The sequence below is a fragment of the Aegilops tauschii genome, chromosome 1 (genome assembly GCF_002575655.3).
Source record: "Aegilops tauschii subsp. strangulata cultivar AL8/78 chromosome 1, Aet v6.0, whole genome shotgun sequence".
In the NCBI taxonomy this organism is placed as follows: Eukaryota; Viridiplantae; Streptophyta; class Magnoliopsida; order Poales; family Poaceae; genus Aegilops; species Aegilops tauschii.
In genome coordinates this window covers 194,935,473-194,957,554 of record NC_053035.3, presented here as the reverse complement: position 1 = coordinate 194,957,554, position 22,082 = coordinate 194,935,473, and the positions used below count along the sequence as shown (strand labels likewise).

At 43.0% G+C, this 22,082-nt stretch overlaps 1 protein-coding gene across 1 annotated transcript; it reads right to left on the bottom strand.

Annotated features, from left to right (window-relative positions):
- Positions 1-922: 922 nt before the first annotated feature.
- LOC109771311 (ras-related protein Rab11D) lies at positions 923-6,028 on the bottom strand. The gene is made up of 2 exons (XM_020329995.4): positions 5,636-6,028; positions 923-1,656 (listed from the first exon to the last, which is right to left on the bottom strand). Exons 1-2 carry the CDS (start codon positions 5,845-5,847, stop codon positions 1,218-1,220), a joined length of 651 nt encoding a protein of 216 aa, XP_020185584.1. The 5' UTR covers positions 5,848-6,028; the 3' UTR covers positions 923-1,217.
- Positions 6,029-22,082: the final 16,054 nt, after the last annotated feature.

The following is a 22,082-nucleotide window of genomic DNA, read 5'->3' as shown; positions in this document are numbered from 1 at the left end:
TATGTTGCAGTTTGCACTGATCTCTTCGTCGTCGGGGACAGTGGACGTCGGGGCGGCAGCTCCACTGGCAGCTCTATGAGGTGGGGCTCTATCTCGACATTGGTTGGTGGCATCCTTGTACCGCTTGGGCGGTAGAGGTCTCGGCTCGGTTGATGCACCCCAAAGAGGGCGGTCTGACTTTACGTCGGGGTGGCGGCCCCGGATGTGGTGCGACGTCCGTGGTCTGCGAGCGGTTGCCCTGAGCAGCGTGGGCTGCGGGCAGCTGGGTTGTGCGGCGTTGCTGCTCGAGTGGAGGTGCTATGTCGGGGCGGCGGCCCCGGAAGGCGGTGTCGGTTGATTGCGCTGGGCGCGACGGAGCGGTGGATGTCGGGGCGGCGGCCCCCAGTGAATCTCTGTGGCGACCAGACTTCTGTGGCAACGATGATGGTGGGAGCGATGTCGGCGACGCGGCAATGGTTGCGGTAGTTGGCTCTTCTCCGGCGTGTCCATGATTTTGTCTCGGTTTGCTTGTTGTTGTGGAGTCGAAGCTGCGGCGGCGGGGCCCTGTGGTGTACGATGACTGGCTGCAGGTGGCCCGTTCGGCGATCTTCCATGGTGCCAGCCGTGCCTGGTTTTGTTCTCCGTTAGAGTCAGAGTTGTGTTGTCTGGCCGCAGGTCGACTTGTCGTCGATAAGGGTAGGCTTTGCCATGTGTGTTTCAGTCTATGAGAGTCGGCTTGGCCCTTGTTGTTCCTGTTTTTGCCCGGTTTTCCATAATTAACTGGGCAATTCTTTTCTGCTTAATTAATAGATGAGGCAATCTTTGCCTCCGTTTCGGAAAAAAATACATATAAGATGTTTTGTAAGCTCCATCCCATCATATCATAGAACATTTTTAAGCTAAGAGTTTTTTTGTTCTTCTCCCGTAGCAACGCATCAGCATATGAGCTAGTATATAATATATGTATAACATTACATAAAGGCTTGACGGTGTTCTGAGTCATCATACACGGCAATTGATAATCAATCCCACGGCTCGGACCTATGAAAAGGGAGTTCATTTGCTCACTCCCTAACCTCATAGTCAGTGGAGATGAGTGCAAAATCTTGCTCTGCCACCGACCCCATCCGTCTCACAAATGAACCAATACTTGAAACCTAAGACTATCTCAGTAGGGATCTATATCCAGACAGCGTGAATCAAAACACACACAAATCCAACAAATCTGGTAGCAGAGATTACATAGAACTGCAGCACTTGCTCTTTGGGATCTCCTGTGCTGGGCCTGGGACAAGAACCTTCTTGCCAGCCAGCGGCGGCGCAGCACCATTGGCCTTTGGGTCGGTCACAATGTTCTTCTTGCTGTGGATCTTGAAGATCTCTGACAAGACAGTCTGGAAGGCGCTTTCGACATTGGTGGCCTGCAGCGCGGACGTCTCCAGGAAGAAGAGGTTCTCCTTCTCGGCAAACTCTTTGGCATCCTCAGTGCTAACAGCCCGCTCATCTTCAAGGTCGCTCTTATTGCCAACCAGCATGATGACAATGTTTTTGTCTGCATGACCTCGGAGTTCCTCCAGCCAGCGAGGTATGTGGTCAAAGCTCTGGCGCTTGGTGATGTCATAGACTAGCAGAGCTCCCAAAGCACCTCTGTAATATGCACTCGTGACAGCTCTGTACCTGCAGTAATTGAAACAAACAGCATGTGAAGTTGGTAACTGGGCGTACAACAACGTTGAGCAAACATATCGAATAGTAGGGCACTAAAGCTTCACACTTTAACTAGAGAAAACCACAAATATTTTCTCCAACTCAACCAGCTAGGAATGTTGCCTTTTCCTACCCACAGTTCACAACTGCATGTGTAGTACAGTTCTCTAAAATATACTCCCTCCGTTCCCAAATATAAGTCTTTTTAGATATTTCAACAAGTGACTACATACAAAGCAAAATGAGTGAATCTACACTCTAAAATGTGTCTATATACATTCGTATGTTGTAGTCCATTTGAACTCTTAAAAAGACTTATATTTAGGAACGGAGGGAGTAGCATGCAACTATAGAGCTTGTAGGACGCAACCTATTCCACAGAATACAAGTGCAAAAACCAGACACGGTTTAAACGAGATGGAAAAAGTAAAAGCAGCCAGAAACAACAAAGCTCTGGTGGCAAAAAAATAGATACGTAAGCAGCACATGACCTGGTTTTAGACAACTAGTTACAGGAGGAAAAGTTAGTGAAAGCATTTGAATAGAACATTGCAAGTAGTTGTTCATTCTCATAGCCTACAATAGGAGAGCATCTGAGAACACCCAAAGAAATTGTTACAAGTAGTTGCCCAATTTTGGAACTTTGAACTATATAAATTTGAGGGTATTTATGCTTGTGCGCAGTTCAAGAGATCAGTGGCAGATAAAAAGTGGGTAACTAACAATGGGCTACACGCTTGCGTGGCAAGACAATTTAATATATATTGTTATATATTTTTTCTTTAGAAAATGTCATGCAATCAACCATCATTCCAAACATATTTGAAATGAAAGTCTCGTGGAAACATGATCACACCTCAATGGTAATATTGCTGTTAAGTGCACCAGCTTGTTATGATAAACATGACCAACATAAGACCAAGTGCATCATGTTTATCTTCTTACTAATAGTTTTTTGATGAAATTTTCACCAACTACTCTCCTACTTGAGCCTCGTGATCTTTCTGTGTCCACCCACCTCATTGGATTTGTCAAACTTGGATTTGTTATGATGATTTTCAATTGTTACAGCGTCATGCATCTATATGCTTCCTCCCTAGTTAATCTTAGATTTAACTCTATGTCAAGTGACCATCTATTATCAAATATTTGACAATAAATCATCTCACTTTCATCACTGACTGTTCTTTCTCATATTGTCTATGCTGTTTTGCATTGACCTTTTTTAGCACAACTGAAATGTCCCATTGCATACTTCCATAATTCATTGCTTAAAAGTTATCTGCTTGTTTTTCAAGTCCCTCTCATCATAGTTTTTTTTTTCCTAATCATGCCCCTGTTTTTGCTTATTTCTCCTACCCATGCATTCAGGGTTATTATCAGTCAGCCTCCTCACCTCACTTCAGCATCTTCTGGACTTAAATTTAGGCTGATGTTTATCATATTGCTAGTGCTAGACATGTCAAACTGTTATCTTCCAAAAATACAATTATAAGTGCATATTCACTGGAAAAATAAATGAACATCTATCTCACTCACTTAAAGCCACCATTGTGTCCGCCTTAGCAATAAAGACAAATACTCCCTCCGATCCAAATTAATTGTCGCAGCTCTAGTACGACTTCTCCGATCCAAATTAATTGTTATTTGGCAATTTATACGATGCAATACTTGCTCCGCCCACGTAATTAGATGGCGTTCAACATATTGGCATGGTTTCCAATATGCATCTTTTACCATTGGTTTTTGCAGCCACATGCTACTAAATAATTATAAAAACATTATTAATGATGAATGGTACTATGAAATTTTACTTTGCCAATATGTTTTTTTATCTGTTGGTAGTCCAACTTAAAACAAATCGACCACGCACATTCTTCGAAGCCATATACTTTCAAACGAGGGGCTAAAATATGTGAAAGTCGTATGTTTACGAACCCATAAGTACCCTAAACCTACGTACAACATGTTGATTAATTGCTGACTTAAGTCATGATGTCATTACATCTAGTACATGCTGGATCCAATTGGTTTTATTGGTGGCTCGCTGCTGGTTTTGTTTGTTTATTATTATATAGGACTTCTCAAAAAAAATTGTAGCTCAGAGATGTGTACATAGTTTGATTTTAAATCTGTAACATTAAAATTAGGACCCACCATAACAGTCAATGTAGCAGATAATTTGGTCTATGGGGACACGGGTGGTGGCTTGTTTGCCCCTTGTTTTAATAATACAATAACAATAGATGAATTGGAACTTAAAGACCATATCAGGAAAGTAAAGTACAAACACAGCTGAAGGAACTAAACGAATTCTTTAGCTTGATGGAACAGTTAAAAATCACATCTATAAACAAGAAACAAATCCCAGAAATTATAAACTAAATATTTGTACCCCAAGTCTCCTGATTGGAAATCACAGAAGAGATCTAAGTCGCATTTTTTCGACTTCAAGAATAAATTATGCCTTAGTTTTTGGCTCCGCTGAAATATTCAAGAAGTGCATTAATTTTTAAAGAAATAAGCCATAAATTATTGAATTTAATGCAACACTTGGTTTTTTTTCCACAAATAACAATCTAACACTGACGCTTTAGTTAATTTCACTAGTATGTCAATCCAACAACTGTCAACTGGTTGCACACTATTATAAATAACTAACTCAGAAACAGGCATATCAATGTTTTGGCTCATTCACAAAACATATGAGATTGTTCTTCTAGAAGTACAAGCACTTTGGCCACCCTTTTTCCATGAGATCATGGGGAGAATGAGCGTGGCATGACCTTATTATTTGCAATTAAAGAATCTAACTGAAATGAGTAATGAGTGAGAGACGAGTCATTAAGTTAATGACTGTAAGGTAATCAAATGATCACGTGTACACACATTTGATTTGCAAATCAACTTTGCTGCTCCTGTCTAGTCAAGAATATTAACTGGATAAGGACTGGTAGATTCGTGAAAATTTGTTAACTTGTTTCTCAAGCACGATCTAATGCTTTGAATAGAAAAATGTCATTCGACATCACTGAATAGGATATAATGAGGATTCACATGCCATGAGAATGTATGAGACTCTTTTCCATCAACAAACTTAAAAAAAGAGGATGTGCCAAAAACTCTAGTGACTCATATGCAACAGTACCAAGTGTTTGCACCTCAAAAGTGAAATAATCTTTCTATAAACAAATTTAAATTAAAGGCAGAGATCATAGGGGAATACTTTCTTCAACTAAAAGAACAGATGTAGGTGATAAGGCAAAGTATCATACATTTTCAATGTTAACCCATCCTATATTCCTATTATTCCAACTTGCCTAATGCCAAATATATTCATCACCCATTCAACCAAAAGATTGTATCTCACAAGTCACAAGTAACAGACCACTTAAGTACATAGAATATCCAATAAATAATCTTGATTACCACCCATACCTTGCTAAATTTGACACCATTTACCAAAGCTGTTTTATTTAGTAGTAAATTTTCCATCCGTGGTTACAAAATCTCCTCTCCATCAATCCAACTAACAAGATCTTAGCGGCCAGGCTTCAAGCCAAGCATCGCATGGCGGATCTATGGTCTGTATCAAATTACCCTGCCCATTTTGGCAGAGTGCAAGGCAAATCATCCACTTCAACCACGGTGGAGTAGAGATCTACCATTTTAACAACCGTACGAAGGTACGCTGTACATCTATAGTGACCAAGACATTCTACAGAGCATAAACGCACAAACAAGGTAGCGATATAAACGTAACAAAAATTACGGACTAGTCTGAACCATAAAACGAGAGCGAACTGTGTTAGCTCACTACTCGGCACCAAGCAAGCCACACAGCGAAACACTGAGAAATCCTCAGGGAAATTGCCATGTCATGGGAGGGGGCAGATCTAGGCGAAAAGATGGGATGAAATCGAAGTGCAGGAGAGCAGTAGGTTCTTGCCTCTCCTGGCCGGCGGTGTCCCAGATCTGGGCCTTGACGGACTTGTGGTCGATGACGAGCGTGCGCGTCTGGAACTCGACACCGATGGTGGCCTTGGAGTCGAGGCTGAACTCGTTGCGCGCGAACCGCGCCAGGATCTGCGACTTGCCGACGGCCGAGTCCCCGATCAGCACCACTTTAAATACATAGTCCACCTTCTCCCCGCTCGCCATCGTCTTCGCTGGTGCAGAACGGCGGCGTTGGCGGCAGCCGGAGGAGTGAGCGAGCGAGGCGTGTTGGTCGTGGAGCTGAAGTGCGCGTGGGCGGAGCGCTGCGTGTCGGAGTTTGGGCTTTTGATTTGAGTCGAAGCGAGGCCAAATTTCGTGTTTTACCCTTTGCCGAAGTTTAGCCCGATCTGACAATGTTTGAAAATATTTCAGGACTTGACTCTTTTTCTACTGCGCACGATTCACAACGGTGGGGTTGCATAGCCTACTGGCAGACCTCATAGGTTAACGGCAGTCGTCTTCAAGCGATAGGTTAACGGTAGCCATCGTCAACCAACTATTTTGAGCTGACGTGTCCTAACGAAACTATCACCATTGTGAACAACGATAAGGTGGTTAAAGCTACCGTCACTTTTCTTGGCGGAGAAAATATCTAATGCTCTCAGCCTTTGGGTACTCCCAGTGCTTCAATGTCAAAAAATATTTTTAAATATTTCAAAAATTCCGGAAAAAATGAGAATGTTCACAATGAATGTCACTACACCCTCTAAAAATTTCAGATCCAAAATTGAAATGTACATTGAGAAAAAAAAAAAGAAATCCATATCTGAATAATGACAAGGTTGATTTTGTCTCTTCTTTACACTATTCATGCTAGATTTCACATTTTTGTTTCGCGATGTGTGTTTCGAGTTTGGATCTAAAAATTTTAGGGCTTATAGGTACATTCATGTGAACATTCACAACCTTTTTCAGAAATTTTTGAAACATTAAAGAAAATATTTTTTGACCTTGGAGTACCGGGAGTACCCCAAGGCTGGGAGCACCGGATACCCCCTTCCTTGGCACTAGGGTGTGTCAGGTGCTGCGCGTGCGCCAGGTTCTGTAACAGAAACACGACGGGATTTTACGGTAGGGTTTCATACCCTACCGCCAGGCGGTCTGGCAGTAGGGTCCCCTGTAATCGCAAATGGCAAAGATTTTGCAGTAAGCTGTGAGAACCTACCGTCGCAGTCTCTACCAATAGGGTCCTCTGTCACTTCTTTTTAGAAGAACTTGATCATTTCAATTATAAATATGAATGATAGTTCAGCGCAGCAGTAATAGTGTTTGCAAATCAAAATAGGATGATCTCACACATTATAACATGCATCACACATCGATGCAAATGATAGTTCAACACATCAAACATATAAAATAGGTTCACATATTTAATTGATTGGACTCATCCGATAACCTGTTGCAATGCACGTACAATTATGTATTCAGAAAATATATTTTTGCCTTGTCGCAGCACCCACTTTGAGAAGCAACTCGAAAGCCATTCATAAATTTATTAAGTTTATCACGGGCATATCATTTAGTATTACATATAACAGGTCATCAACCCACAACGACAACGAGGATACATTATAAATAATAAAGTTTTTCTCATACAACAAATAACAAAGCGATGAAATAAACTTCAGGCCAACCAATCCTTGGCGCTGGAAATGCTTGCTTTGAACCAGAAATAATTCTCTGGGCAGAGCCAGCTATTGTCAATCTCGATACCAACACAAGAATCATCATCCAGGCTGAAGCGGCCTATATTAGGACGCATATTGTGATAGCCAGGGTAGGGAAGCATAGCAATGTCCGAGGTATAGATACAGTTGCTTCTCATAAATGGTAGTAACATTGTGCCAACAGCAGCTGGATCGCCTTTCACCATCAGTGGATAGTTTAGTCCAAGGAAGAGCGAGTTTTCTTCAAGACTATCAATATTGAATCAGGGAGAAGGTGCTGGCGCTAGCACACTAGTATCCATCCCGAATACCCTGCAAACGGATGTTGGAATAGGTCCGGAGAGTGCGACCATGGGAGACAACACCTGCTTCCTTAGTAACATCAGCAGTGCCCTGTATACAGACATGAAGAGGTGATCCATAAGAATAAGTTGTCAGGCGCCACTGAGTATGTAGGTCCTGCTCGTGATCATCATCGTCGTTAAAAATTTCCAAGTATCGATGGGGGAATGTTGACAGGACCTTGGAAACAAAGAAGGTTAATTAGTACGGGGATACTAACTCACATGCATGGTGAATGAAACAATTATAATTACAGTGGAAGACAAACGTACCGAAACAATAAGGATCCCATGCGAAAACAGTGCCAGAAGTGGTGTCATAAACACAAGACCCTCGTATTGAATTGCATCACAGTACACATCCGTGTATAGAAACTGATTTTTGAGCAATATCCATCGAGTCGAAGTATGAAGGACGGCAACAAGCTTGTCGAAGATAGCGACAACACAAGCATTCCTATAACCCAAGAGCGGTTTGGGAACTCGACAAATTGCTATCTTCCATAGACGACAGTCACCATGATCGTATTTGAACGTACGTGGAATACCGGTGTGCTCAACTTCAGGGCAGTCTAAGATTTTTGGAAGTGGAACCCGGTGACGAGTGTACACATTCACAAGTTCCCGCTCGTAGTTGTACCCAATATAAACAACCCAATCTCCTTTGCGTCTGCCCAAGCCTTACCCTCAAGTTATGGCATCTTAACATCACACGTATCATTATCAAGCGGCATCAACCTGCACAAGGCGAGGCTTCCGTCGTCCGCGCGCCAACGAGTAGGGTCATGGCAAAGAAGATAGGGGAGATCAAACCGCTCCTGGGCCCTGGGTTCTTTGTAATGATGTTATTAGTTGAGTCAAGAATGATCTTGAACGAACCTGCCATGCTAGCCGAGGTGATGACGTCGCACCGATCAATGAGTTCCTCCACCACATCATCTTTCAGATCGGGGCAAAAATAACGGGGTCGTTCCCAATCCTGTTCCCTCCATGGAGAAGACGATCGAACAATGGCAGAAGGAAGGGTGAAGGCAAATGGAGGAGGGAGGAAGAGCGTGCGACAGCAATTCCAAATCGAGAGGGAAAGGCGAAGAGGCGGTGGACGATTGCCACGGTACAGGAAGAGGCGCCCGGCCTACATAGACGTCCATTTAGAAATTGTACAAATGGACTCGCCGTCGTCTCACTAACATGTTGGAACGGGGCCACATGTCAACAAACCATGGTGTGTCATTTCTCGTGCAAAAATGCGACCTGGCCGTGTTGGCCCGAGGTGCCGCATTATTTCTCGACTTTATTTTTTTAATGGCGTGCCGTTCAGTTTTGAAGCACGACTAACTGGTAGTGTATGAAAAGAAAATATAAACTACTCTACCACTACTCCACCTCTAGTACTAGTATCAAAAAAGATATATAGGCTGGAGCTTCAACGCTTTCTTGCTAAGGGCTGGGCACTTGCTTCTCACACTATCATCCTCTCTCCAGATCTAAAAAATACGGCCTCTCTCTTCCTCCTCACCGGTGGTCACAGATCCGCCGGGGAAGAAAAGGACATGCAGCATTGACGCGCTCGTCGTCGGCGAGCGAGGTCACGCGCTGACGACAAGGCCGTCCTCTCAGACCTAGCACCCGCGCGGGATGGCCTCCGTCCCCAAGCTCGCTGCCGTAGTGTGTGCGGAGGACGACGACCACGAGCGAAGCCACTTCCCGCCGACCCTCGGGTATGCTACCTCTTTTCGAACCATACCCTTGTTCTATTGCCCCATCTGCCACGTCGCTGCATGTGGATCTTTTTCCACTCCACCATCTTCCCAATTTGCTATCCTCTGCTCTGCTGGTCACGTAGACGAAAACCTTAATTTGCACTATTAAAGGAAACCCTACTTCATGCAGACTAATCCATGTCTGGGTTGAATAAGGAAAGGAAGGGAGAAAGTACTGTCCAAGAGACTAGGCATCGAACCCGCATCTAGGTTGAAAAGGGGAAAATCAGTAGCTAAGGAACGAGTCTCGTGTCTCTTGGTTGAAAAAGGGTAGAAAGGCATGACAACGCAATAGAGAATGACCAGGTCGATCGGTTTGTTGTCCTCACATAGGAAAAAGGTGGCTAAAGAGAACAAAAATGGGACGTAATCCACATATGCTGCCTGGATATTTGTTGCTCTGGGCAACCATACCTCCCTCACCACTCTATGCGTCCGTGGAGGTACATCGTACTGGTGCGCCCACTGTCCGAATGGGCCTCCCATGCTCTTGTTGCCACTTTTTTGCTGTTAGTATAACGTCAGCGGTAAAGTCAAGCAATGCTACTGCTAAAGTGATGCCACATTTAGCTAATGTCGCACTCAGTCTAATGCCACCGATAAATTTAAGCAATGCCATTTAATGTCACTGGATTATTTCAGGGTTAGCTGTTGATTGTGGATGTATTAAAGATTTTTCAGCTAAGGCATTCTAATGTTGTTGCACAACCAGTATACCAACGATGGAACTTGTTACTACCTTCGGATTTTTGCGCTATTAATGCTTATAGATTACATACCTCACTTTCATGAGATAAGTCAATTTTTTGTACACTGTCACCAAAATGCCAAGGTGCTGATGTCATTTTATTTTGATTAAACTGCACACAAAATTATGAAGACAAGAGGAAAGGTCAAGAGTGGGCACCTCCTCCTCCGGCTATTCTCTTGATTCGTTCGATCAAGTTTTTATGTTTGATCGATTATCAAGATTGGGATAGCAATTTTGAGGTCCCCTCGAGTTTGATATTTACCTTGAAGGTACATGGTTTGCAATTTTTTTTCATTAGTTAATAATGCTAGTTACCTTCAGACTTTTGTATTTGGTTTAATGCTGTTGCACAGCTAGTATACCAATGTTGAAACTTGTTACCTTTACATTTTGTATTGTTAATGCTTATAGAAATCTTCCAGTGTTAGCTTATGGAAATATGTTCAGTAAAACCATTATATTGTACCCCGTAATAAAAAACTACTCTACTATTGCACTAGCCACTGGATTAGCGTATATTTGTACTATTCGAATGGTGTTGCATTAGCGTATGGACATATATAAAGTGTGGCAAGCTTTTCCAAATATGTGCTCGAGAAAACTACTACCTGTTTTTCTAAATACTAGACGTTTGGGTACTTTAAATTGAACTGCGAAAATGTCTTATATTAAGGAACAGAGGGTGTAGAGTTCACTCAAATTATCCCAGTAAAGCTAGTCACACCTTTGTTAAAATTAATGTTTATTATGTTATCGGAGGAGGTCTGTATGTTTGTCTCTAATGCCTATCGATTACATGCCTGACATCATGATGTAATGTTAAGTCATTTCTTTTTGTATAGTGTCCCTGAATTCTCAGGCGGTGATGGCATTTTATTTTAGTTGAACTGCACAAAATATGCTTAAAAGAAGAGGAAAGGTCAGGAATGGCTCAGTTTTTAAGAAAATACTATGTATGCCTTCCTGACATCAGCCGTTGTTGCCTTATTTATTCCTTCAAATAGGTGGTTAGAAACAGTCTTGCTACCTTTTCCCATTAAAAAATTGGGATGCTTATATTTATGAGTCTATGCTTCAACTAGTGCCACTTTTATAGTAATCACACTTTCAATATCTATGCAAACAAGGATGCTCGATTTTAGTGGAACTTCACAAAAAGTCCAAATGGTTCAACATTAGGAGCATGTTTTCTTCCAAACCGTTATATCCAATTGGTGGCACTATGAGCTGTTCATTACGAAGGTACATGGTTTGCTATTATCTCGCTACACTTTTTGTACTGTCATTAGATAGTAATATTAGTGGTTTGCATGTGAATTTATTGGCAGGGTGGACCTACATTGGAGGTGAAGGACATGATTCAATGATTGGATGTTCAATTTTGATTGTATTGATTTCACCTCTTCCATCACTGCGAACATGGATATCCTTGGTCTGATGAAGAATAGGCGCTATATTTCTGCTCTGTACCAGCAAATCAATTCAGTACGAAATTGTCCAGGGCAAAACATGACAGTATCAAATTATCCAGTGCAAAACATGACAGATGCTAAGCGGAAGAGACGTGTTTAAACCAAAAATACAAGGTGGGGTATATGTTTACTAACTGCTTGTTATTTGTGCAGACAGATGTCTGCCCATTGCTATTTGGCAAACAAACAAAGTGACCGCAATTTTGGTGGAACTATACAAGAGAATAGTATAGTCACTGCATGTAGTGCCATTTGAAAATAGACACAAAAAGATTGGATAGTCACTTCATGGACTGCATAAAAGTAATATTGTACTATTTATTGGCCAACACTAGGTGCTTCATTGCTTTGGTCTGATTATACAATGGGCATCATTTTTCCTAAGTTAAAGTTCGTATTCTGAAAATAGTCCCGCCGTGTGATCGAGAGAAGACCAAATCATATTGAAGTGGATGTTCCTCCATCATGTGTGGTTCATTCTCATGGTTCCGGCTGTTGGTGAAACCACTTACGTTTGCAAGAGGACTTGTAAACTTCACAAACAAATTTGTCTTTCACTTTGTACTGAATGTTGGCCCAGAGAAGCATCCATGTTAGTAGGAAGAACATATATTTTTCTAGATCTTTGCTTTTGGAGCCACATATTTGTATATGATCTGTGAATCATTGAGATGCATTAACATGTTGATCTTATGTATGGGAATCATACTAGTTGGTTGTGAATTTGGGCTACTAATGTGAACATATTACAATGCCAGGCCTATGAGTCTCATGTGAACATTTCGAACAGATCGACTCTTACTACTATGCACATCATGATCCTTATTTCTGTGTTCTCAGCGTTTACAAGTTATTAGCAGTTCCTTATTTCTGTTCTCTTAGTGTTTACAAGTTACTGATAGATCACTAGCTAGCCTACTAATACGCTCCTGGCAGTTTTAGTTGCGACGCAAGATCCGAAGTGGCAGTTTTTTGAATAAAAATGCCTTCCTCTGAAGAAACTGACATGCTGTTCTGAAGAAAATGCTATGCGAATCTGAAGAAACTGCTAGCAAAAACGTTCGCAAATGCCTTATCTCCCAGCAAACGTTGATACGTCCATTTTGCATCATGTTTACCTACTGTTATTTATGATGTTTTTATGCATAATAATGGTTTTCGGAGTAATTCTAATGCCTTTTCTCTCATAATATGCAAGGTTCACACAAAGAGGGAGAATTCCGGCAGCTGGAAATTTGGACCTGGAAAAGCTACGTCGGGCCACCTATTCTGCACAACTCCAAACAAGCTGAAACTTCATGAGGATTTTTTATGGAATAAATAAGAAATACCGGAGCAAATAACCACCGGAGGGGCCACCTGGTGAGCACAAGACACTAGGGCGCACCTGGCCCCCCAGGCGCGCCCTGGTGGGTTATGCTCAGCCCGGCCCACCTCCGGTGCCCATCTTCTGGTATATAAGTCATTTTGACCTAGAAAAAATCAGGAAGGGCTTTCGGGACGGAGCACCGCCGTCTCGAGGCGGAACTTGGGCAGGAGCACTTTTGCCCTCCGGCGGAGTGATTCCGCCGGGGGAACTTCCCTCCCTGAGGGGGAAATCATCGTCATCATCATCACCAACAACTCTCCCATCTTGGGGAGGGCAATCTCCATCAACATCTTTAACGGCACCATCTCCTCTCAAACCCTAGTTCATCTCTTGTGTTCAATCTTTGTACCGGAACTATAGATTGGTGCTTGTGGGCGACTAGTAGTGTTGATTACATCTTGCAGTTGATTACTACTCCCTCCGTCCCAAATTACTCGTCGCTGAAATGGATGTATCTAGAACTAAAATACATCTAGATACATCCATACGTGCGACAAGTAATTCGGAACGGAGGGAGTATATGGTTTATTTGGTGGAAGATTATATGTTCAGATCCAATATGCTATTTAATACCCCTCTGATCTTGAGCATGATTATCAATTGTGAGTAGTTACTTTTGTTCTTGAGGTCATGGGAGAAATCATGTTGCAAGTAATCATGTGAACTTGATATGTGTTCGATATTTTGATAGTATCACTGGTGCACGTCGGTGCTATACAAACGGTTTTTAACCCCTTTCCGCGACGGCATTTGGAACCGTCGCCTAGTGAGTGTGGGCGATAGGGGGGGTCCTTCCCACATGACCCGAAAATCATCGGGGATATGCCCTTCTAGCACACACGCTCGGCAAAATGAGGTCGTGTGCGACCAGCGAGCGCTCAAATACGGAAATACGTACAGTAGAGCTAAAAAAATACAATTATATAGGCGAAATTGTTTCCGGTCGCAAGTACATCCCACACAGTGAGTCCCCGCTACGTTTCCGTTCATATGTACATCCCACACAGTCGCTCCAAGGAAAACGTTTTCGTTCACAAGTACATCACACACAATTTTTCCCGTTAATCGTTTGCGTTATTGAATGTATCACACACGGTATGTAGAATAAACTGTGTGGCAAAGGTTGTCCATCACACACAGTTTTTATGTGGTAAATGTTTGCGCAAGGTGGCCTAATGCAAACAGTTTTCAAGAGAAAGTCATGTGTGATTGTTCATTGATCCAACATGGTTTTTTCCTAGAAACTGTGTGTGTTGCCTGAGGTCATCGCCCACGGTATTTTTTCAATAACCGTTTGCAATAGCAAAACCCAATTAGCAGGCTAATTGCCCTATTATTAATAATCCATTTATTAATCTAATTGACATTCATATTAAGCACATAATATATTTCATTTCCATATTAAGGAAGCAGAATTTCATAATTGAAATACATCAGAGTACAACATGATATAGCTTCAGCACTCAGCTACCCCATTACACAACTGCACCAGCAGCAAGTTTCACATGCAACATGTAGAACCTTTCGAAATTAGCATCATAGACGGTATATAGACAGATGCATCTCATCTGGAAAACTGCTGAAGCGGAAGGCGAATATTGAGCCTTCATTCATGTTGAAGGTCTTTGCAACTTTAGGCCAGTGCCTGTGGATGATTGACCGTCCGTCCTTCGTCCTCTTCAGGAACACTTCAATATTGAACCGTGGGTGTTGTATGAAAACCTTCCTCGCCTCCTGACCATAGAGGTGGTTTGAGAGGTAATCATCAGTGAACTGCTTTGGAAAGGCCTGAAAACAAGGATGTGCATAAATATCTTCTCTATATTGGAAATGGGGCAAAGGAATAAAAAAGGCAAGGTATAATAGTTAGTACCATCTTGTAGTGAATTGATGTCTTCTTCATTGTGCAGACAAAGATCTTGTTGTTTTTTGTCGCTAAATTCTTTATCCTAACAATCTTCCTGAGTTTCTTAATTTGATTGATATTCATGGACAACTCATTTCCCCATATGCAAAAAGGGTCGAACAGTGGGTCAAAACCTCTGACAGCAGGACCTACATGTGAAAGACCAAATTGTTAAAAACCTAAATATTAGAATGGTTCCTGCAGTTTCACAATAATGTGCTATTAGACAACGGACCATGCACGTGCTAACCTCAATTGTAAACCTCAATGCTTCCCATTGTTTCCCTGCAACACATATACGGTAGTTAGTCATCAGGTTAAGTAAGGGTTCGCATGCTATCAGTAAAATATGTTGATGAAAATAAGCACATTGCAGATTCATCAGATTAATTCAAGCCACATGGAAAATCCATTTATCCAAACCAAGCATGATTAAGAACTAGGAAATATAGCACTTGTATATGTTTCTCATGTATCAAGTGCAGCCAAATTCGATTTATTCCACACATGCACAACAATACAAAATTCTACCCACGACAATTGGACATCGCATTGCAGAATTGAACCAAGCAGTTAACTAAACATCATAACAAATGAACCAAACATTAACTAAGCACCACATTGCACAATATAACATACTCCTAATAGAAGATTAGACAGTTAACCAAACAGTTAACTACAGCCAATTGTAGCAATTGTATTTGTTTCTCATATATTTACTACAGCCAAATTCAATTTATTCCTCACATGGTATACAATAACAGAATGCACCTACAACTATTGAACATCGCATTGCAGAATTGAACCAAACAGTTAACTAAACACCACAACACAAATGAACCAAACGTTAACTGAGCACGACATTGCACAATGTATAACCAAACCAAGCGTGCTTGACAACTTGGAAATATAGCAATTGTATCCGTTTCTCATGTATTTTGTAAAGATAAATTTGATTTATTTCTCACATGGAAGACAGTACAAAATTGCAGCCTGAAGAATTGAACATCTGATTTGCAGATTTGAACCAAATAGTTAACTAAAGACGACAACTAATTAACAAAACAGTTAATAAGTGAGCACCACACTACACGACATATAGAACATATACACTAGAGCAACAGATTGCATGGTAAAATTAGATAGCACAATTCACTAGAATTTGTGAGGGAAAGGCAGGAGCAGCACACGGAACGGGTAAACCGAGCATGCTTAACCGGCGTAGCTAGCAAATGGCAAGGTGCTCCTCCAAGATCTGGGGGTCGGCACGAATGGCAGCCATCGCGACCTCATCCGCGCGTGCGGACGCGATTTGCTTCTCCACTGCCAAATGCTCCTTGAGATCTTGGCTATACTGCGTGCACCATGGCTTAGGGCGGTGCTTATTTGGTGGAGGCGTCGGTGATTTGGGTGGAAGGTGTCGCACTCGCACCAGCGGTCGGGGCATGTGGGATGTGGAAGGAGGAGGATGGGGGTCGGGCGTGGGTTACCTGCCTGGATAGATGAGGCCGAGCAGCGTGAAGGAGGGTCGCCGACGAGGAGGCGGCCCTGCAAGCAAGGAGTGAAGGTTTCACCTTGGAAAGGAAGGCTTAAACAGGGGAAATGTGGCTTTTGGTAAGGGGGGTAGATATTTCCACGGAAGCCGAAAATTTGGAATCGCTTCAGCGAAAAAACTGGCACGCAAAGTGTCATCAGACATGGTCCCTTATTCAGAACTGTGTACGATATGTGAACATCACAAACGATTCAGATAGCTTAACCCGTGTGTGATGAGTTTGAACGTAAAAAAAATTGGTTCGAATTTCCATGGTTACAGTGGTCATCCATGTCATTGCATAATTTAGGTACACAAAGGAGACTACAGCACACCCACACTTCTTAATCGAGCAAGTTCAGCAATTAAACAGAGCTAGCTGACCTAAACATTACTCTAACAAATTAAAGACCGGCGCTCTTAATTAAACAAAACAAAGAGTACTAGTACGGCTGGTGCTCGTCGATCTCTACCGCTGCCTCCATCTCCAGCCCGCGCCCGACGGTCTCCTATGGAAGGGGCTCCATGGCATCCATCGCACCATACTCGGCAGGCATCTCGCCATCCGCATCCGCCATCTCTTTGGAAAAGGCCGCCACGAGCTGGGCGTGGGCAGACGCAATCTGGGCCTGGACGGGCTCCATCGTTAAAAGGTATGCGGCCGTGGAACAGACGGCTGCTCGAACGCTCTCGGCGATTGCCAGCTCTTTGGGTGTGGGTTGCCGACTGTTGTCGGAGAAGCTTCGTTCGATTTGTACGGTGACCGCCTGGAGCTGGGTGTGGGTGGCCTCGAAATGGTCGTGGGTGGCCTCCATTAGGGCTAAGGCCGCCGCTGCGGAACGGACAGCTGCTGTGCCGCTCTCGCCAGTTGTTATCGCTGAGCCAGATGTTGCTGCTGCCGCCTGAGCAGCAACAGCGGCCGTTTGGGCTGCCATGGCCGCCCGGTCGCAGATTGCGGCCGCGCTCATGCACCTTGTTAGCACGCGCATGGCGGCTACGGCCGCGCTCTCGCCGGAGTGGGACATCGGAGTTGCCCTCACGACGCGGGTCCACGTGCCCATCTTTCACCGGTGACGATTGAACAGTGAAATGATATTTGGGGAGCAAGCTAGTGTGCTTGAGACGCCGGATGTGGACTGCATGCGAGGCACCTTATCACGTAAGCCATAGGCGTACTATACACCGACGGTGCTCTAGGATATTTTGTGCTGCATCTCACACGGTTGGTGATAATAAATTGTGTGCGATCTACTTGATTTTTCATCTTGATTTGAATTACATAATGGGGTCACAGCGGCAATGGACGGTGTTTGAATTGCTAGACCTTTTTATCTGGAGTGAACATGCAACTATATGTGTGTCGTAAAAGAACTGGAATTATTCAGGGTTCGTTTGAACATTTTATACATTAAATTGGTTTTCTAGCCATTTCAGGTGCACAATTCAAAATTAAACTACATGCACATGCTCTGGTGCACCAACATGGGTTGTAAAATCATATATGTGTCCATGGGTTTATGCTTATGTCCCATGCAAGAAATGGGGATGAAATTCGAACACCACAGCACCGTGGCTCTCCGGAAAACGTCGACGTACTTGCTTTTGTAATTCTAGTAAATCCAAAATTCATGAAACTTGGCATGCTATCATGGAGCGGCATCAGCATGGCGTGGTAAAAAATTTGTCCCATTTGGGGCAGGTTTGGGTATAAGCTTCTCATAAACCAGAGCTTCTCACAATAAGTGTGATGGTTTCGGTAGGGAACGTTTCACCTTTCTGGATGAAACGATATCCGTTGCCTCTTCTTGATTTCAAATTTTTGGGATTGTTGTGTCAACATAGAACAACAGGAGTGTTGTGTCAATTTTTGGGATTTTTTGGGGTTCGCTTGGACATTTTTATACATTAACTGAGTATTCTATGCATTCATGTGCATAATTCAAATTTGAACTACAGGCACATGCTCCAATGCATATAAATTAGTTGAAAATTCAAATCTATGTCCTTGGTTGCTTGCTTAGGTCCCATGCAAGAAATGAGAATGAATGTCAAACACCCTGCCACCGTCACTCGGCCGCAAACATTGAGATACCTGGTTTTTAAATTCTAGTAAATCCAAAACTCGTCTGAAATTCATGAAACTTGGCATGCTATCATGGAGCGGCATCATCATGCCGTGGTAAATTTTTTGTCTCATTTGGGGCAGGTTTGGGTATATGCTTCTCACAAACTAGAGCTTCTCACAACAAGCATGGTGGTTTCAGTAGGGAACGTCCCACCTTTGGGGATGAAACGATATCCATTGCCTCTTATTGCTTTCAATTTTTTTGTCGTGTCAGCATAGAACAACAGGAGTGTTGTGTCAATTTTTATGATTTTTCAGGCTTCGTTTGGACATTTTTATGCATTAACTGAGTTTTCAATGCATTTATGTGCATAATTCAAATTTGAACTACATGCACATGCTCTAGTGCATATAAATTGGTTGAAAAATCAAATATGTGTCCTTGGGTGCATGCTTAGATCCCATGCAAGAAAAGGTAATGAATTTGAAACACCAGGGCACCGTCGATTGCCGGCAAAACATTGAGATACATGATTTTTAAATTCTAGTAAATCCAAAACTCGTCTGAAATTCATGAAACTTGGCATGCTATCATGGAGCGGCATCAGCATGCCATGGTAAAAAATTTGTCCCATTTGGGTCCGGTTTGGGTATATGCTTCTCAGAAACGAGAGCTTCTCACAACAAGCATGATGGTTTCGGTAGGGAACGTCCCACCTTTGGGGACGAAACAATATCCATTGCCTCTTATTGCTTCCAAAAAATTTCTCGTGTCAACATAGAACAACAAGAGTGTTGTGTCATTTTTTGTGATTTTTCGGGGTTCGTTTGGACATTTTTATGCATTAACTGAGTTTTCAATGCATTTATGTGCATAATTCAAATTTGAACTACATGCACATGCTCCCACTACTGCAGGATGCTGCTAACGCGACACTACGATCAGAGACTCTTCGAGAAACAGTGTGCGATGCAATAATCGCAAACGGTGTTGTATGAAAACCATTAGAAATGTATAAAACATTTGCGATGACGGATGCATCAAACACGGTTCAGGTTTTAGTTGCGTGTGCGATGAAGGGCATACGGTTGAGTTCAATTAACTGGTTGCGATGAGGAGGAACAAAAGAAACGGGCAGCCAGATGAAGGCATGTGCGATACACAGCATACGGTTCACTCGGATGAACTGTTTGTGATTAGGCAACAAAAAAGAAACGGGCAGCCAGATGAAGGTGTGTGCGATATACAGCATACGGTTCACTCGGATGAACTATTTGTGATTAGGCAACACAAAAGAAACGGTCAGCCAGATCAAGGTGTGTGCGATATACGCATGCAGTTCACTCGGCCCTTGTCATCAGTGTGACCTCTGTGGAACCGTTCGCTCCCCAGGCGCCTCTTCGTGTACCGTGGCAATCATCCACCACCTCTTCGCCTTTCCCTCTCAATTTGGAACTGCTGCCGCATGCTCTTCCTCCCTCCATTTGCCTTCACCCTTCCTTCTGCCATTGTTCGATCATCTTCTCCATGGAGGGAACAGGCCGGAAACGACCCCGTTATTCTTGCCTCGATCTGAAAGATGACGTGGTGGAGGAACTCATTGATCGGTGCGACGTCATCAGCTAGCATGGCAGGTTCGTTCTAGACCATTCTCGACTCAACTAATAACATCATTACAAGGAATCCAAGGGTCCAAGAGTGGTTTGATCTCCCCTATCTTCTTCGCCGTGACCCTGCTGACTGGCACGGGGACGAGGGAAGCCTCGCCTTGTGCAAGTTGATGCCGCTTGATAATGATATGTATGATGTTAAGATGCCATCGCTTGAGGGCAAGGCTTGGGCAGGCGCAAATGGAGATTGGGTTGTTTATATTGGGAACAACTGCGAGTGGGAACTTGTGAATGTGTACACTCGTCACCGGGTTCCACTTCCAAAAATCTCAGACGACTGCCCAGATGTTGAGTACACCGGTATTCTACATGAGTTCAAATACGATCATGGTGATTGTCGTCTACGGAAGATAGCAATTTGTCGAGTTCCCAACCGCTATTGGGATTACTCGAACTATGAAGTTGTTGCTATCTTCGACAAGCTTGTTGCCTTCCTTACTTCCACGCCTCGATGTATATTGCTCAAAAATCAATTTCTGTACACGGATGAGTACTGTGATGCAATTCAATACGAGGGTCTTGTGTTTGCTGCCACCACTCGTGGCACTGTTTTTGCATGGAATCATCATGCTTTCGGTACGTTTGTCTTCCACCGTAATTATAATTGTTTCATCCACATGCATGCGGGTTAGCTAGTTTCCCTTTACTGATTAATTAACCTTCTTGTGTTTCCAAGGTCCTGTGAACACTCCACCACCTATAATTGAAAATTTTTATAACCAAGGGGGAGATGACGATGCTGATGATCACGAGCATGAGGACGAGCTGGACCCATATACTCAGTGGCGCCTGGCAACTTATTCCGATGGATCACCTCTTCTTGTCTGTATACAGGGCACTGCTGATGTTACTAAGGAAGCAGGTGTTGTCTCGCATGGTCGCACTCTCCGGACCTATTCCAACATCTGTTGCAGGGTATTCGGGATGGATACTAGTGTACTAGCGCCAACACCTTCTCCCTGGTTCAGTATTGAAAGTCTTGGAGGAAACTCGCTCTTCCTTGGAAAAAACTATCCAATGATGGTGGAAGGCGATCCAGCTGCTGTTGACACAACGTTACTACCATTTATAAGAAGCAACTGTATCTATACCCCGGACATTGCTATGCTTCCCTACCATCCCAATATGGGTCCTGACATAGGTCGCTTCAGCCTAGATGATCAGTCCTGCGTTGGTCTCGAGATTGATAGTAGATGGCCCTTCCCAAAGAATCACTTCTGGTTCAAAGCAAGCATTTCGAACGCCGATGAGTGGTTGAGCTGAAGTTCATTTTGTCCTTTGTTATTTGTTGTGTGAGAAAAACTTTACTAGAATGTTTTGTTGGAAATGATCTATAATCCAACGTGTATCCTCGTTGTCGTTGTGGGCTGATGACTTGTTGTATGTAATCAATGGTACATTTGCATATGCGTCCATCAACTCACGCCTGCTAGTGGTGTCCATATGAACAGTGCTAGTGATTTTAGTTGCAAAAATTAGATAGTGCTAGTGATTTTCAGCTGCATATTTTGACAAATCGCAGCGTTACAAGGTTGACAAATGGCAATGTTACTAGATAAACAAATGTCAATCTTTCTAGTTTGACAAATGGCAACATACCCAAAATGACAGATAGGCAAATCTTACCCAATTGTTTGTACGTGGTTGCACATGGGTCATGCAAAACAACCGTTTGCGTTGAAGGGATGCAAAAATCCTGCTCGACACATTTCCCTTGGCTTCCTGGCGAAGCTGTCGGTTTGCATCCGAGTGTTCTAACTAAAACGTTTGCGATGAGTGTTTTATATTTAAAAACCATTGATGTTTTTTCCAAAAGAAAATCGTTTGATAAGTCTGTACATTAAGAGAGAAAAATGCAAGT